Source organism: Heliangelus exortis, chromosome 7 (genome assembly GCF_036169615.1).
Source record: "Heliangelus exortis chromosome 7, bHelExo1.hap1, whole genome shotgun sequence".
In the NCBI taxonomy this organism is placed as follows: Eukaryota; Metazoa; Chordata; class Aves; order Apodiformes; family Trochilidae; genus Heliangelus; species Heliangelus exortis.
Genome location: NC_092428.1, coordinates 698131 through 715228, shown reverse-complemented (window position 1 = coordinate 715228; position 17098 = coordinate 698131). Strand labels below are relative to the sequence as shown.

General features: G+C 44.7%; 1 protein-coding gene across 8 annotated transcripts in view; it reads left to right on the top strand.

Annotated features, from left to right (window-relative positions):
* Positions 1 to 17098, top strand: part of GBF1 (golgi brefeldin A resistant guanine nucleotide exchange factor 1) — an 80356-nt gene that overhangs the window by 39391 nt on the left and 23867 nt on the right. For 2 of the 8 annotated variants that reach the window (XM_071747998.1, XM_071747997.1), the window contains exons 4-10: positions 5891 to 6022; positions 9444 to 9562; positions 10171 to 10279; positions 10638 to 10698; positions 12436 to 12490; positions 13855 to 13956; positions 15493 to 15588. In XM_071747998.1, coding sequence (XP_071604099.1) covers positions 5891 to 6022; positions 9444 to 9562; positions 10171 to 10279; positions 10638 to 10698; positions 12436 to 12490; positions 13855 to 13956; positions 15493 to 15588 — 674 coding nt within the window. The remainder of the gene's footprint in view (positions 1 to 5890; positions 6023 to 9443; positions 9563 to 10170; positions 10280 to 10637; positions 10699 to 12435; positions 12491 to 13854; positions 13957 to 15492; positions 15589 to 17098) is intronic. The other 6 variants (XM_071748005.1, XM_071747999.1, XM_071748003.1 and 3 more) reach the window with 4 other exon arrangements.

The window sequence follows — 17098 nt, the reverse complement described above, 5'->3', positions numbered from 1 at the left end:
GCAAGAGCAGCAAGAAGCCAAAGGCCCTCGTGGGGAGGTGGCAGAGCAGTATTTGCACTGGAAGCCTTGGCTGCACCAGGGCTGGGTGGAGGGAAGAGATGAGCATGGATCATCTGGCCTAGCTTTTTACACTTGTTCCTCTCCATGAAGGGGCTGTCAGTGCAGTGAGATGTTGGACTGGACTTGCTAGCTAGAACCCAGGCATGGCTCTCACTGCAGGTGCAGGGTGGCACGTGGTCCATCCAGGCTGGGGAGTTTGTTTTTGGAGTGGTGAAAGATGTGTGTCCTGCTCTCAGCAGCCCTGGGGCTGCCAAAATGGCTCTTCTGCCAAGGGACCTAGAACCAGGCTGCCTGCTGGCTCTCACCTCACCCAGGCTGTGGGGAACAGATTCAAGCTCTGCACGTTTCTAGAGAGGAAGGAGTTACTGGAGTTGTGTTGGCTGGATTTGTTCATCTCTCAGTTATCCAACAGATAATCACAGCAGCAGCTCAGGGGGTTTCTCCTTTCCCTGGGACCATGGCCCGTGTTTTGATGGGTGAGACTAAGCCAATACTTATCCCAGCAGTTAAAACCTCAGAAATGTTTTTGAAAATCCAAAGAGTGTGGCTGCTCAATACTTCTGGGTGGTTTTAAAAGGCCAGTACAGTTTTGTCCTTTTCCTCTATAACCTGCTGAGAGAGACCACAGGGACTTCTTGGGTGAAAAGACAAAATGTTTTGGTGTTTGGTGGGTGAGCTGAGGATAAAGGATGTGTAAAGGCAGAGGGGCAGTGTTTGCAGGACAGTGGTTTTGAGGCTGAGCAAGGAAGCAGTTGCTGTAACCTCAGCTTTCTGTGGCATAAATTCCCTGAGCTCTCAGGCAGGAGTCCTGAAGAGCAGGATTTCTGCTCTGGGGTTTTTTGCTCGGTTTTGTCTTAGTTTTGTGTCACTTTTTGTGTTTGTCTGGCCTTGAGCAGCCAGGAGGGTGGCTGTTCAGTGGACATTTTGGGGCATCATCAGGGAAGGTGACAGCACCTGCTGGAAGCACTGCTCTTGTCTGAGCGTGGGACAGGATGGGCACAGCCTTGCTGGGCTCAGAGGCCAACAGCTGCTGCTCAGAGCAGCCCAGGTCATATGGTTTGGGTTGCAGTTGCCTGTCCTGGGGACAAATGATGTTGAAATAACTTGTCATAAACCATTTTTTCTCGCCCATTGACTCTTGCTGGGGAATGCAGAGCCGATCCTGAGCAGAGTCAGTCAGGAGTGAAGAGTTGAGCTGCCAGAGAAAGCAGCTTACGTGAGCATTTTGGGTCAGGAATGTGCCAGCAGTGTGCTAACAATAAGAAACTGCTGGGGGGGACCTGCTCCTCTGCTTCAGGAGGAAGGGGACGCTGGAGCTCTGATGCACTCTGTTTGCTGAAGTGCCAGAATGGCTGGATGGGATTGCTGGGATGGGAGTCAGGTGCTTAAACATGAATTAGTTGATTAAATATCTTTATAGACCTGTGTGCCTAAGGGCAAATAATCCATAGGATGAATGAAGGAAAGCACTGGGGTCTCACAGGAGTCCCTCCTCAGATTAAAATTGCCAGCCTGAAGAGATGGCTCTGATGTGCTACTCAGGATATTCTTTCCTCTCTTCTCAGTCTCCATGCACTGCTCAGGGCTAGCTGAGCATCTTTGGGGCAGTGCTGGTGCTCACCTCTGCCTGCATCCCTGACATGTCCTGTGTGAAAAGAGTGGGAAGTGCTTTCCAGCAGCTCACCAAAGCCTGGAAGGCTCAATCACCTTCTATTTTAGTTTTCCCTCACTCTGAGTAAATGGAAAGCAAAGGCTGCTCACAGGAATCCCTAGTGAAATGCTGATCTCTCTGTGGATGCTTTTTCAGCTTTTCCTCTATTGATACCATAGGCTGAGGTCATGCTTGCAGGACTGGGGGGTTTTGGAATGGGTTTTTTGTTTGTTTGCTTGTTTTCCCCAGAGTTGAAGGTGGTTACCTAAGCAGAGAACCCTCTGGTGTTTTCCAGTTCGGACAGGGAGAAGTGTCTCTTGGAGACACATCTCTTACCAGCAGTTCTCAAGTCTCTTGTCTGTTATCATTTCTTTGCTTGTGACACCTGAACCTGAATCAGGCAGAGCAAGAACCAGAGACTTGACAAATCAGTGCTGCTTTTTTGCAAAGCTTTTATAAAAATTCAAGTACGTACTTCCAAATATTCAGTATTTGTTTGTGTAGCCTTACGTAGCTTTGGTAAAGGAATTAGTAAAGTTATAGTTAGTTTTACTGCCCTTTCTGAGGTTTCTAGATATTTTCAGGGGAGCATAGCATGGGTTTTATGCCAGAAAAACTCAAGACATTACGTATTGTCTCTTTCATGAAGTTTTAATTTGCTGGGCAGAACAATTCCCTTTAATGACTGTGGTCCTGTCCTACCAAAGTGTTGTGAAAAGAGCATTATTCAGGTCCTGCTCTGCTGTGCTGTAGGTTAAACTCAAGCTCTGGCAGTAAAAGCAAGCACAGGGTACCTCTTGCAGGTGTAGTCCCTGGTCCCAAAGGGCTGGCAGCTCACTGCCACCTTCACTACATAAGGATGTGAAAATCTTTTGGGATGAGAGCTTCTGAACTAACTTCATCAAGTCCAGCAGAACTGAGTTAAAAGAAAAGGACTAAACTTTGACTTACTGACTGGTTTGCAATTTTTTCCCCTGATTAAAAACCTCCAGGTAGCTTCAGTGCCACTTCCAGATTCCAAACTGATACTTCAGGAGAGTCCTCTGCTCACAGGATATAACACAAATAGCTGTTCCTGTGCTCCTGATCTTCATACTGAAGCAGGCACCTCTCCCCAAATTGGCTCCTGCTTTGGGCAGGGAGCTGGTGACCCCTCTAAGTCCTCAGTGCCTGCAAGTCTTTATAGTAAGAACTCATTGTAGACATAAGATGGGTGAGTCTTGCACTAAAAGTCCTCTCTTCTTGCTTAGAATATTTAATTTTTTTTAATAGCACAGCAGCATCTATCCAGTCTGAAACAGTTTTCCAGCATACACAGTTTCAGAGAGCTGAATGTAAAGTGCTGTGTTACCACAAAACTGGAGTCTCTGGTACCAGGGCAGCTGCCCAGAGTTGCTGTGTAATCAGCAGTGTGTGCCTAAGCTAAACCCTGGTGATGAAAAGCCAGTCTGTGAGCTTCATGAAGTTGGGAATTGCAGTTGGGCTGCAGGGGAGGCTGATGCTCAGTCACATCAAGATTCACAAGATTAATCAAAAGGAAAAAAAAAAAAAAAGAATTCCCCTCACTCTAGTAAAGCAAAGCTCCATTTGTTGTCCCAAACCCCAGAATTCCTTACTAACCAAGCTGCAGCTTTCCCACAGTGTTTCCCTGCCCGTGTTACAGAAAGGGTCAGTTTTGGGGAAGAGTCTGGGTGTTGATCCCTGGTAGTCCTCCTGTATTTGTTGTCCAAGTGGTTGGGAGCAGACAAGTGTTGTATAAAGCACTCTTAAATAAACATTGCTGAAAGCATGTCTTATGATCCTCTGCACGGCCAGGAGCTGCTGGGAGGTGACACAATTGTAATACCACACCGTGATATTATCTGACAAGTTGGGGGAGTTGTGCTTCAGCCAGAAAGATTGAATCATCACCTTCCTTTTAACCTCTCACAAGTCACTGGTGTTGGCCTGGTTTGAACCGGTGGCTGAAAGGTAAAAGACTGCAGAATGATTCCCAGATTCCACTTTTTATTGCCATTTTGCTTTGGTTAACAACAAAACCATTGCACTTTGTTATTGCTCTCTGTGGACTTGTATATTTTTGTTTGTTTAAGTAGTTACTATTTTTCCTCCTTTGATTCCGCACTGTATTTTCTCACAGTTTACAAGCTTTCTGGTAGGCTTTTTTCTTTGATTCTTAAGGCTTTTCAGTAGGAACTGTGATAAAATGGAATTTCACTTATCTTGGAAATGGGTAGGTTTGGGTGTTGGTTTTTGGGTTGTTTTTTTTTTTTTTAAGTAAAAGAATTGGTTTATGTGGGTAGATAGAAAAGCAGCTTGTGTAAGGATTCAGGCATTACAGGCTTTTTTCTCCCCCACCCCAAAGAAGCTCATATAACAGATAAGTGCAACACTGGCTCACCAGTAACATAGCTGCCAGTATTCCTGTGACACTATTAGCCATTAGACTCCTTCCCTTTTATTAGGAATGAAACGTAGGTTTCAGCAAGTTGAGCCACACATTTGTACTTAAATATTTCTTGTCTCAGGGTTGCCCAAGTTACTGCTAATACACTCTTCCTCACTCTTTCTGTACTGGCTCTATTGTTGTTTCCATTTGCTTTTTAATGCTTTTTTCTCCTAGATATTCCTCAGGACTCCTCTTACCTTGATTCCTCCTGGAGGTTTTTTATTTGGTTGGTTTGGTTTAGATTTTGGGGTTGTTTTTCATCACTTTCCCTAGTTCTGGCTATTCTTTTCTGCCTTTCTTTTCCATTCCCAGAGGTTCCACTGATCATCTTGAAAAGTTTAGGAATCTTGTTAGTTGTTCTTTCTGCAGCTCAACAGTTCAGTGCATCTGCCTTCTTTATTATAGCTTTAGAGAGGAGACTTGCTCTCCAGAACAGTGAGAAGACTGCCCTTTTTTCCTCTTTGGTCGAGAGGCTTCTGTCTTGTTCTCACAATACCTGAATAAGAGGTTTTAAATTTGTTTATCTCGTGGGCTTTTCCTGTCTTTGCCAAGCAAACTTGTAGTGGTGCAGAGATGCAATTTGTATTCAGGCCAAGAGCTGCAAGAGATGCAGCTGAGCTGTAGCATGCATGTGGTCACTGTGCAGCTTTGTGTGCACTGGGATGGTACAGGAGTGACAAAAGGTGAAGCTGGGTCTGTGTCCTTCACCTGGTCACACGTGAAGAGTGCCAGGAAAGTGCAGCCAAATCTGCATGAATCCAGGCAGCAGGGACTCTGGTGCTCACAGGGTGTTCTGCAACACGGTTGGGTTTGGAAGGCTTCAGAGGGAAGAGGGAAGAAACTGAACTTAACAAACCATTGCTTTTAAAAATGCTTACATGTGTGTGTTTATATGTGTCTATCTGTGTCTGTTTGTGTGTTTATCTGTGTTCATATATGTGTATATCTGTGTGTCTATCTGTATAGATATCTGTGTATATATGTGTGTGTCTATCTGTGTCCATATGTATGTATATCTGTGTGTCTATATGTGTTTATATGTGTGTATATATGTATGTATATCTGTGTCTATCTGTGTCTGTTTATATGTATGTATATCTGTGTTTATCTGTGTGTTTATATATATTTATATCTGTGTGTCTGTGTTTACATGTGTGTATATGTGTGTTTATGTGTGTCTATCTGTGTTTATAAGTGTGTCTATCTGTGTTTATATGTGTGTATATGTGTGTTTATATGTGTGTATATCTGTGTGTCTATTTGTGTCTATATGTGTGTCTGTGTTTATGTGTGTATATATGTATGTATATCTGTGTCTATCTGTGTCTGTGTTCATATGTATGTATATCTGTGTGTCTATATGTGTGTCTGTCTGTGTTTATGTGTGTCTATCTGTGTCTATATGTGTGTCTGTCTGTGTTTATGTGTATATCTGTGTGTCTATCTGTGTCTATATGTGTGTCTGCCTGTGTTTATGTGTGTATATCTGTGTGTCTATCTGTGTCTATATGTGTGTCTGCCTGTGTTTATGTGTGTATATCTGTGTGTCTATCTGTGTGTACGTATATCTGCTCTTGAAAGGCAACCCTGACCTCTCCACCAGCCTTCTGACTCACACTCATTGCAGGCCTTTTTCCTCTGAGATGAAGCTTGCTGTAGGTCCTTGAAGAGCAAACTCATCCTAACGATCTCTACTTTAATGTCTCTTTAAATTGTTTCTGTTCTAACAGAGCTCTCTGAAGTTGAGCCCAACGTCTTTCTCCGCCCTTTCCTGGAAGTGATCCGTTCTGAAGACACCACAGGCCCCATCACTGGGCTGGCCCTGACCTCAGTGAACAAGTTCCTCTCCTATGCACTCATAGGTAAGTGAGGTGGCTGCCTGCAGCTCACCAGAATAACAGCCAAACCCATAGCTTCCACTCTGCCCTGGCTGCTCTGGAAAGCACCCTCAGCAAAAGGGCCAGGGAAGGAAGGGGCCCACCTTGGGCTGCAATAAATATAAAGACAGGAGGATTTTTATTTAGTTTTGTGGACTAATATTTCAGCTTCAGGATGGGGATGTTTGGGGTCCAGTGATGAGCCTTTACTCTTCACTTGTCACAATCCCCATGGCAGAAACAGTTTTTGCCACTGCTATCTATGGTATCTATCTTTGTTTATACATAGTCTCACTTGAAAAAAATTGTTTTTAGCTGTCTTCCTCCTCCTCAGGCTCAGATTTTCCAGTTCTTTCCTCCCTTACATTGTAAGCAAACACTGCTGAATTTTTGCCAGTGTTTTAAATATTTTTTCTTTGGAATTTAGCATGAGGGAAGTTAAGAGAAAGAAAGGGGTAGATGTACATGCAGACCACCTTTATGGCAAAGACCCCAAATTAAAATGAGCAAAAGTGGGAACTTGCAGGAAAAAGATTTTTAAAGAGTATGATGGAAATTTAGTGTATCAATTAGGTGTCAGTATTGGAAATAATTACACAGCAAAAAAATTACTGAAATTGTGCATTATTGTTGCCAGGTAGTAGGACAATAAAGAAATCTTAATAAATAAGCCCCTCTGAAGGCCTAAGCAGTAACTGAAAACAGTAGTCTCAACATAGCATGAGGGATGGACTCTTTTTCTGGGCCTTTATGGTCTGGAAGTGATCAGAACATCAGGCAGGTGTCACATGTCCTGGCAAATGTTTGCACAGGCAGCTGACTACAAATACTTCATTTGAGGCAGAAACAGGGGAAAAAAAAAAAGGGAAAAAAGGGGGGGGGGGAAGATAAGAATTTGTAGGCTTTCTCTAGGTAGTTGTTACTTAAAACATTAATGAGGTCACCCCAGCAAGGGTGCATCCCTGTGCCTGTTGGTGAGCTTGGGTTGCTGTAGCAGGGAATTGCAGCCCCTCTGCCTGGCTGGGGCTGTGGAGCAGAACCTGTAAGCCAAGCCCTCCCTGGCTGTTTCAGGTGACAGTGACAGTGGCCTTGCTCTTGAGGCTGGGATTAGTGGTGCTGGCTGAACATCTGGCTGGGGCTGCTGGCAGATTACAGCCTGGGGGCCTTAGGTTTCTCTTGGTAACATAAAACCAAAGGTAGCCCAAACATTGTTTGCCTAAAGTAGAGGGAAAGCTCAGAGCTGTCCTTCCTCTAGGAGTCAGTGTCAGGCTGGGAGAGGGAAGGAAGGAAGGACTCTGGCATAAGAGCAGAGGGGACATTTCAGTGTGGGTGATGCTTGTGGTGCACTTCAGGGCTGTGTAATGGGCAGCTGAAACCAGCATTATTCCTCTGCTCTCAACAAGTGCTGCTGTTTCAAGAGTTATAGTCAATAAACTACATAGTAATTTTTAAAGTCCAGTCTGACAACACTGAACTCTTGTTGATTTTTATCCCTCAGATTAGTTATTTTCTTACTCAGCAGCTTTGCACTAGCTAGCTGCAGCCTTTTTGTTGAGCTCAGACCTTAGCTGTAGGAAGACCAGTGCCTGAACTGTGTTCAGAGTCATGTTTGGTGTATTTCCCTCAGAGGAGCTCTGTGCTCTTTCTGTTATCACAGCAGCTTCTGGCTCCACAGTGTAAGTTAACTTTCCCTGGTATTCCTGAAAACTCTGGATCTCCAGGTGAGCTGCTACTGCTCACTTTCCAGTGAGAGAACATCCTCTTTGGGGATTTAAAAGCTCATCCTCCCCTCTACCTTCTCTATCTCCTTGGTGATTTATTTTGGTTCCATTAAAGGTGCTGCTGAGCAGGCTTCTGGCTTTCCTGGAGTTGGTTGAGAGCTTGGATTTCCTGATTCCTGGTTGTTCTTTTGGAATAGAATAGAAATAGAATTCTTTTGCCCACCTGTTGGTACACCCCATGTGAAACGTGTCCATCCAGGTGGCAGTTTTCAAACAGATACTTTGCTTCACAGAAACTCATTTTTATCAGTGATTCTGAGCAGGCACTGGCACATCTTCCTGTGCTGTTTCTCACAAGGGAACAAAGAAGCTGGCTGGTGTTTTCTGTGTCTTGTTTCTGCAAAGTTAGAAGTATCTGTGCTTTTAATTGAGCTCAAGAGGCTTTATAAATTGACCTGCATCTGTGGAGCTGCTTCAGGAAGGCAGGACTGGAGTAGTCAGGCGTGGTGGTGGTTGGGAGGGAGGAAGGGAGGTGTGTTTATTAGTGTTGATGGTGGGAGCTGGAACAGCAAAGCCGTGGGCATGGGTCTGCTAAAGGAGCACAGCTCCAACTTGCTCCCATTGCCTTGCTCACAGCTCTGCTCAGAATAAGGATGTGTGAGGAGAGGTGGTGTCGTGGTGCAGATTCTGAAGCATATTGGTGCCATTTCAGTGTTGTTCAGCAGCCTCCCATGACCCCCCAGCCTGGTGGGGTTGCTCTCCTGGGGCAGCTTCCAGTGATGGAGGAGCTGGAGGCAGGGGGAGTCTGCAAGCTGTACCAGGTCTGTCTCAGTTCCTCTGTCAGCTTCCTCCTTGCTGAAGCTCAGGAGGCCCCATGGCCAATTACTGAGGTATTAACTGGTGTTTATGTTGTCTCCTTTCTTTCCTAATGACTGTTTAGGTAGGAAGGTAACAAGATTCTTGCCCAGTGCCATACTGTTTAAGTGAGAATGAAATCAAAGCCAGAGGCAGCTTTCCTGAAGCCAGTGTAATGTGGCACAAGATACAGTTACTGGCAACAATCCCCTCCTCAGCATTCTCTCAGCTGCACCCTGGTTTGTGGCTGAGGAGGCTGGGGCAGGGAGAAGGAGCCTTGATGAATGATGGAAGCAGCAGGCCTGGGATGCTGATACCTCAGCTCTGGCCAGGGCTGCCTGCTGGGGTCTCTGGGGAGAGCTGCTGGTCCATTCCTTCCCCAGCTCCTCCCTGCCTCAGGAGGGATGTGGAACAAGGGATGATTTTTCCTTCTCAATCTAGTGGAACCCGTTTGGCATTTTCTCCTCGTGGGAGTAAATTTGAGGTTCCCTGTGTTTTCTCTTCATTCCCAAGGAAGGGCTGAATGCATGTAACAGCTGATCGTGCTGTATTGGAGGGAGCAGGACACAGTCCTACAAGTTAGCATCCAAAATACGGGGCAAATAACAACCAAACTGTGATTCTTTCCTTTGTGTGGTTACATCCTTTCACTAAAGTAAACAGATTTGTGACGGAGCCTTCCTGAAAGCTCCCGGTTTTCCGTCCCTGGGAGGTGAGGTCAGCTCCCTGGAGCCACCCCAGTGAAGGAAGCAGATGAGAAGGAGGTATCTCTGTGTTGGTGTGGAGGTGAAGGCCCTTTCCCTGTCACACCTTTTGCTGCTGTTCCCCAGATCCCAGCCATGAGGGCACGGCAGAGGGGATGGAGAACATGGCAGACGCTGTCACTCACGCCCGGTTCGTGGGCACGGATCATGCGAGCGACGAGGTTGTCCTGATGAAAATCCTACAGGTGAGGGGAGAGAAATGGTAATTACCATAATGGGCACTGCCTCCTGGGGAACATATCCTGTTACACGGAGATGAAGAGGAGGGAGCAATGTTTTGACTCTGTAGGAGCTTAGTGACAGACTTTATTTTTAAACAGATGGCTCATATACCTGTGGTAAAAGCTTTTCCAAATGAAAATAATTAAAAGCTTTAAATGAAATGATTTTTAGATCAAGGGCTTGGCAATGTGGTACTGTTGGTAATCCTACCTTGTGTGCAGCCTGTGTTGGGGAGGGTTAAACTAAGCATACGGAGCTCTCAAACTTATTTTTGAGGGAATTTCTTTGCAGAGGCAAACCTGTGAACCACACACTTCTCCAGCCTGAGTGCTTTTGAGCAGATAGGGAGTGACTGAGCTTAAATATTGGGTAGCATGCAGCAGTGGGGTCAGGAGATGATTCTCATCTCCTCATCTGTCTGCTTCTTGGGCTCAGCCCTCTCTTTGGGAGGGCTCCTGGAAAACCCTGAGGTTTCCTGCCAGTGGCAATGCTCGGGGAAGCCAGTCCTTCCCTTTGGGAAGGCAGGGGGTGTCAGTGTGCTGAGGGACACAAGTGCTGCTGTTGTTTGCAGGTGCTGAGGACCTTGCTGCTGACCCCCGTGGGAGCCCACCTGACCAACGAGTCCGTGTGTGAGATCATGCAGTCCTGCTTCCGCATCTGCTTCGAGATGAGGCTCAGTGGTGGGTCTGCTCGTGCCTCCCCCGGGGAGAAAAACACTGGGCTTCCTTCAGCCTGGACTCCTTCCCCTGCAGAACGTGCAGAAAAGCTGCCGAGCTTTATATTGTTGTGTCTCGCTACAACTTCATGGGAAACGGGTTTCGGAGTTGGCCCAAGTTTTGAGTCTCTTTTCGCCAGCTTTGTGTGTGGCGCCACCGTGTGATGCTCTGCCCCTTTGCAGGGGAGCTGCCTCGGAGCTGGTTTTAATAAATTTCCCGTAATCTCTGTAAACAAGGTTCGGAGGGGAGTCTGCTTGAAGAAGCCTCTTGATAATATCACACTGAGTAATGACACCTGTGTTATTTGTTTTTGTCTTCGCAGAGTTATTGAGAAAATCTGCAGAGCACACTCTGGTCGACATGGTGCAGCTGCTCTTCACAAGGTAAACCTGCTTGTGTTTGCCTCAGCATTGCTGAGATGGCCCTCTAAGGACAGGAAGATTCCACACTTCCACTTAAGGGCCCTCGGAAAAAAAAAATCATCCAAAATGGTCATTATTTAGAGGTGGAAGGAGATGAAGGATTTGGCACTTTTCTCCTGGGCTGACCCCGTCAGACTGCAGAGACAGAGGTAGGGAAGGTTGCCAGGTTTAAGGTGTCCTTTGAAGAAAGATGGACAGCCAAGTAATGAAGAGCTTAAGGAATCAGTTTTAGGACAGATAATGTAAACTTCACTCAAAAAAAAAAAAAAAAAAAAAAAAAAAAAGAGAGAAAAGAAAAAGAAAAAAGAAAGTGTTTTTTAGAAAAATATAACTCTCTTCAGGAGAGAGAATAAATGGTGTTGAATAGTCACATGTTGGTTTCAAGCTGAGAGCTTTGACCTCACATATCAAAGAGAATTTTAAACTCTTGAGATCATATGTCTTGGACAAATGTTCTGCCCTTTTCAGCACCCTTCAGGTAATTAAGATTACTTTTTTTAAACTCAAGTAAGTTATTTAAATTTGAAACTGTTTCTTTGGATAGTGAAGGAATCATAGCTTTTCTCTGGGTTTTACAAACAGGAAATGTTCAGATACAGAAATACTTCTCATAGAAAAGGAGTGCAGTAAAACTTACAGGTTGTGAAACACAGCTCTCATATTATTTTTTTCCCATTGTCACTGTTGGGTCCCATGGATTTTTTTTTTCCCCTCTGTGCACCCTGTGCCATGCAGTGCACTTTATCAATGTGTGGAGCAGAGTCAGAATCAATGTCTCTGAAGAGCAGAGACCACAATACTTCCTCTCCAAAGGCATATGTAAATTTTACTTAGTGCTTATCCATTAATTATGGTGTATCCTTTCCTCTGGCCTTTTGATCAGGCTTGGAGACACCACCAGCACCTGTGCCAGTGGGCACTGGCATTATACAGTGGAGGCAAAGGCAGCAACTGCAGGGATGGTTTGGCCATCTTGCTTTCCAGAAAAAGAAACCAGGCTTTTATCCCTTCAGCAAGCAAAAATAGCAGTGTAGTAGAGGAGCAGAAGGGAGAGCAGGGTGTGTGGAGTTGCAGAGTTGTGTGCATTTGTCTTTTGGTAGCACAGATGAGAGCTGTCTCCCTCCTCTGCTTCTGAGGCAGGAACTGCTTAGCTGGAAGCATTCAGCTGAAACTTGGATCCCCTCTGCACTGTAACTGTGTCCATATGATGCAGAACACAGGATGGGTATTTAGGGTTTCTCCAAAGTTAATGAAAAGAGTTGTCATGACGAGTAATAACATGTACCCTGGAAGAGTCCTGGTGTGGATAACACTCTGGCTCAGCAGCTGTTTTTAGCAGCATAAGAGAGACTTGTTTTGCACCAATCTAATTAGTCTACTGCTGAAAACATACACTGAAGGAAAAAAAAAAAAAAAAAAGACAAGACTTGCATCAGCATTAGCAGTCAAAATCAACATAACAAATCTGCCATTAGCAATAACAGCATGCAGAGCACCTCCCATCTATATTGGGTTTTTAATTTTTTTCCCCCTCAGCAGATTTTGGCAGGAAAGGAAACTAAAAATGTATCTTTTTGTGGAGAGAACCTAATTTTGGTTTTCTAGTGTCTGCAGTGTGACAGGAAAGCTTAGTATGTTTCTCTTTCCCTTTCTGTTAACCCAAGAAAATGTGTGTATTTTGGCTTGTTTGTCTTTCAGGTTGCCTCAGTTTAAAGAAGAGCCTAAAAGCTACATGGGAACAAACATGAAGAAGGTAACACTCTGCTGGCTGTTCTGCTCTGCCCTCAGCCTTGCACTCATCTCTATATTGGTGGTTTTCACACTTGTGTCTCCTCATTCCTGCAAATCCCTAGTTCACCAGAGAGCATGTTTAGCCACAGAAATGGGCACAGCTTCATTGATTCTGTGGGATTAGGCCCACAGAGTCCAGCAGTGAACCTTGATGATGATCCTGCTGCTCAAGTGAGTCAGGCTGGATTCTGGGAACAGCCATCAGCTGCTGTGGGCTAGAGAATCCCAGCAAGCTGTGTGGTATCTTCTGATCATCTCCTCTCTTCTCCAGCTTCTCTCTTGTCTTTCTTCATTCACTGCAGGTCTAATACTGAGCTCTCAGGAAGTATTTATCCAGTTCCTCCTATGCAGAAAGGAAACTTACTGAGGCTGGTGAAACTGCAGGAAAGCACTATGGAATTGAGCTATCCTAGAAGAAGCTTTGGTGGCTTCCAGCAGGGGCAGCATTCTGTAGGGAAAACCTCAGTTCAGATGGGCAGTGCCATCTCTGTTAGCAGCCAGGTCAAAGTAGAGTGTTCTTTATTTAACTTCCCTTAAATGCACAGTTTCCTGAGCATGGAAGTTCCAGGCTTCCTCAACACTACCATCTCCCTCTGTACAGAGAGGTTTTTAGCACCAGAAATGTGACTATATGTGATTATGAAGGTAATAATTTATTAGGTGGAAGGAGGTGCAGGTGAGGAACTCCATGTGTACTCCAGATAAGGAGTATCAGTAAGTACAGGATTCTACTGTTAGGAGCAACAGGATGAGAAGAACGCTGAGAGGAGAAGTAACCACCTTTGAACTCAAGCTAAGCATACTATTTATAACAGCATAACTTCCACTCTGTTTTTATTTTTAATGAGCTGAGAAAAGTGGCCACATTGGGTAAATGTACATCTCAGAGCCAGCATGGCAGTGGTTTGAGAGACTGATTCCTTGCAGGAATCTGGACCCATCTTGGGGCTTTAGTTCTTGTGTGGTACCCTAATGCTTGCTTCTTTCCCTTGCTGGGGAGAGAGGTGGCCAGATTGGTGATGAAATAGGTTGTCTTAAGGAGAGGTGGGTGGCCAGGTGACTGTAGTGCAGGTGTCAGGATTGTCCCTGGTCTGTGTAGGGTACAGGTGTACTGCCCAGGTACTGCTCCCCTTCTCCAGTGATGGCTGCTCCCAGCTGGGTGAAGTGATGCTCTGCCTCCTGCCTGCTCTGCCCAGTTCCCTTCTGCTGGCTTTTTGCTTTGCATGCCCTGGCTCTCTGCCCTGCTGCCTTGCCCTCTGCCAGCTTGTTTTTCTCTTGGGGTTTATTTTGCTTTGTTTAAACCATGCGTTTGCCTATCTTTCACAGATCTCTTCATGTCTCCTCAACAAACTGGAGCTAAGTAGTGGGGAACAGCCCAAAAAAGCCCTGAACCAATTAGAGAGGGTATTGCTTTTTAAGAACCTGAAGGTCTCTCTCTCCCTTCTCCCTTCTTTCCTCACTCCTCTCTTCCTTCTCGTGCCAGCACCACCTGAGAGATAGTTTTGTTGTGTGCAGCAAGCCTCCCTCCACCCGTGTGACACAGCATGGCTTTAGGGGACAGTGCATGCAGAGGGTGCTTTGCAGTGTTGTGGCTGCAGCTGGGGCAGGATTGGGAGGGAGAGACCCTTGGTTTACTGCAGCATTCAGGGGCTTGGGAAGTGCCACCACCATGGCCTCCTCTGAAGGAAGGGAGTGAGAGGGCAGGGGCAGGACTTGAGTTCTCTGTGGCAGTGCACAGCTGAAGGAAAGAAACATCAAAAGTGTAGATTTGTCCCCAGAGACTCAAGTGATTTCTGTCCCAGCTGCTGGTCTGGCTTCTAGGGGTAGCAGCCTCAGCAGTCTCCTGACCCAGCACACCTTGGGCAGCTTCTGCTCGAGCTGCATCACTGAGCTTTGTCACTTGGTGCAGGAGCACAGAGCTCAGTGCTCACTGGAGCTTTATGAAGGAGACTGCTGTACATTTTCAGCACCTTTGGCACCGTGTCTTCTGAAACTGAATACAGTTCCCAGCTCTGTATTTGCTAATGCAGGATGAGTGAGGCCAGACTGGATTATGAAGTGTGTTGGTCCCTGCCAGCTCCCCTAGAAAATGCTCCTGAAAAGAAATACCCTGTTCCTGCAGATTGTTGGTGTCAGATGTTGTAGCTAAATATTGTGGGGAGTGTCAGGAGGAATCCAGATCTGATTTTTCATGGGTTTTGGGGGTAGAGTATGTTGGTAGTTGCCTAGGATGCACTGATAGGTCTCAGCAGGTAACCTCTGGTAGGTGCTGCAGGGCAGGCAGGTAGGTGAGTGAGATGAGGGGACTGCACCTCCAGGACTGGCCCATGGACTGGGTTCTCTCTGCATGCTCTGTGTCTTGACCGCTACTTGGTGTGCTGAGCAGTTCCATGCTGCATCTAGAATGAGCTCATGTTCTAGTGTCATCACTTTAGTTACTAATCATTGGCCCCTGCCCTTTTCTCTTGAGGCTTACAGTATCTTATGGAAAAACAAACGAGTGCAGGTAAGGTGGCTTTTGTAGAAAAATGAGATCTCACCGACCCCTTAAAAAGCATTTTGTAGCATTACATTTTCCTTCACCTTCCCTGGACCTCAGCTGGAGTTTTATTGTTAAAACCTCATCTGTCAAAAGAAGCACTTGGAGTCTTGTAATTGATTTTTTTCCTACAATTTTGTGTACATGTTTCTTTATGCAAAGGTAGCTCAGATAAATGTAATGGATTCTATACAGATGAATGACCAGTAGCTCTGAGCACCCTCTTTTCAAAAGAATGGCTTTTAGATACTAACTTCACTTGTTTTTCACTGTGGGAGTACAAGTTTATTCTAATCTGAAGGGTAGATAATTAGAAAATGAATGCAACTACAATATTACTGAGCACTGGAGAGGGAAAGAAAGTTTTAGATGATATTTAAAATTCAGAGTGGTTTAATGATCTATTAAATGCCATTTACCTGCAGCATTTAGCCAGGAAAGCAGCCTTAGATTTAAAATCCCAGCCTGTGAACGTGCAACCAAGCTTTCTAGCAAAACCAGGAAATGCCTTGCTATTGAAGGTAAAAACAAGTATTAAACTATTTCCTTCAATTTAAACCAAAGCATAGATGTTTTTTGGCGTTTTTATACAAGCATTAAAAGCAAGAAGCATTCGGATTGTAAAATTTTAATTCAATAGAAAATAAAGAATGAAAGATGTTACTTTGCTGTCCTTTGATACATGCATTGGTGTAGAATTCCCAAACTGAGTGTGTTTGTTAAAACAAGGTCTAGCTCCCTGGATACTGCTGAAACATTCCTGTTAAGGGTTTCTCTTTGCTTCTGCATTCTTTAGGCTGTGCAACTGTTGGTGTAGTTTGCTGTCTCTAATTTACAGGAGACAGCAAAAGGGAAAAAAATACAATGGTGTGGGGAATGATATGGGAGGTGGTCCTAGGAAGTCTTTCTAGGCAGTTCTGATAAAAGGAGCCTGTTTGTGATATTAGCCTAATATCACTTGGCTGTTAAATTGTCAAAAAAACCCCAATGCTCAGTTCTTCCACACACACCACCACCCAAGAAACCCCACCCAAGACCCCGAATAAACTTAGATTTTTGTTTATTAAAGCATTTTTGGAATGCTTTATACTTTGATCAAATGTTTGGGAGTCTTTAAAAAATATCTGAGTCTTTTTCTTGTCCTGACTATGGTTTGCCAGCCACGTGAGGCTGTTGGGACTCAGCCTCTGGAGGATGGCACAGGTACATCAGAATGCTGCTCAGGAGGAGAAATCCTGGATTTAACACATAATTCTTCCAGGTTTCCTTCCTATTCAAAATAGTTTGATCTATGAACAATACGTTTTCAGATCTTATTTTCTAAGTTACTGAAAAGGGAGGAAAATAAATATGGCTATTTCTGGAATAGTAGGCAGGCAAAGTAAAACTGCCTGGTCTAATTAGAAGCTTAAGCCTTTAATTAATAAAACTATTGGTGATATTAAGGGCTTGGAGAGGTTTTTAAATGGAAAGGGAAGCTAATAGATGAGAAACAACAGGGATTGACAAGAAGGAAATAAAAAAACATTTTGCCTAACCCTATGGAAAGATGAGAGAGCTGACAATTTTTACATGAAAACATTCACATAGGCATTTTACACCAGTTTGAAATCTGCAACATTTTGTTTCAGCAGCGTGCTCATCACCTAAGTGTTTGTCAGCAGCTGTGATTTAGAATGAGATACTTGCTGCAAAATATGAAAGAAATAACAAGGAGCAAAGTAATTCTGAGTCTGTTTTTAATTAACAGGCTCAAAGAAACTGTAGCATAGCTAAAACTTTGGGATTAATTGTCAAACAAATAGAATTTGTGGTGCAAAGAGAAGTTACACAAATGGTTTACTGCACTGGGACATAACATTTTCACAAGCTTTGTTTAAATGAGAAAAATTACAGGGCATGTACAGTGAGCTACAGTTCTCACTGAAAAAGGGAAAGAGATGGAGAAACAGTAGCAGAACAGGAATATTTATTGGCATTTAAGAAGAGTAGCTGGAAGAAGGTGAGTTGCAGAAAAAGGGTGAGACTAAA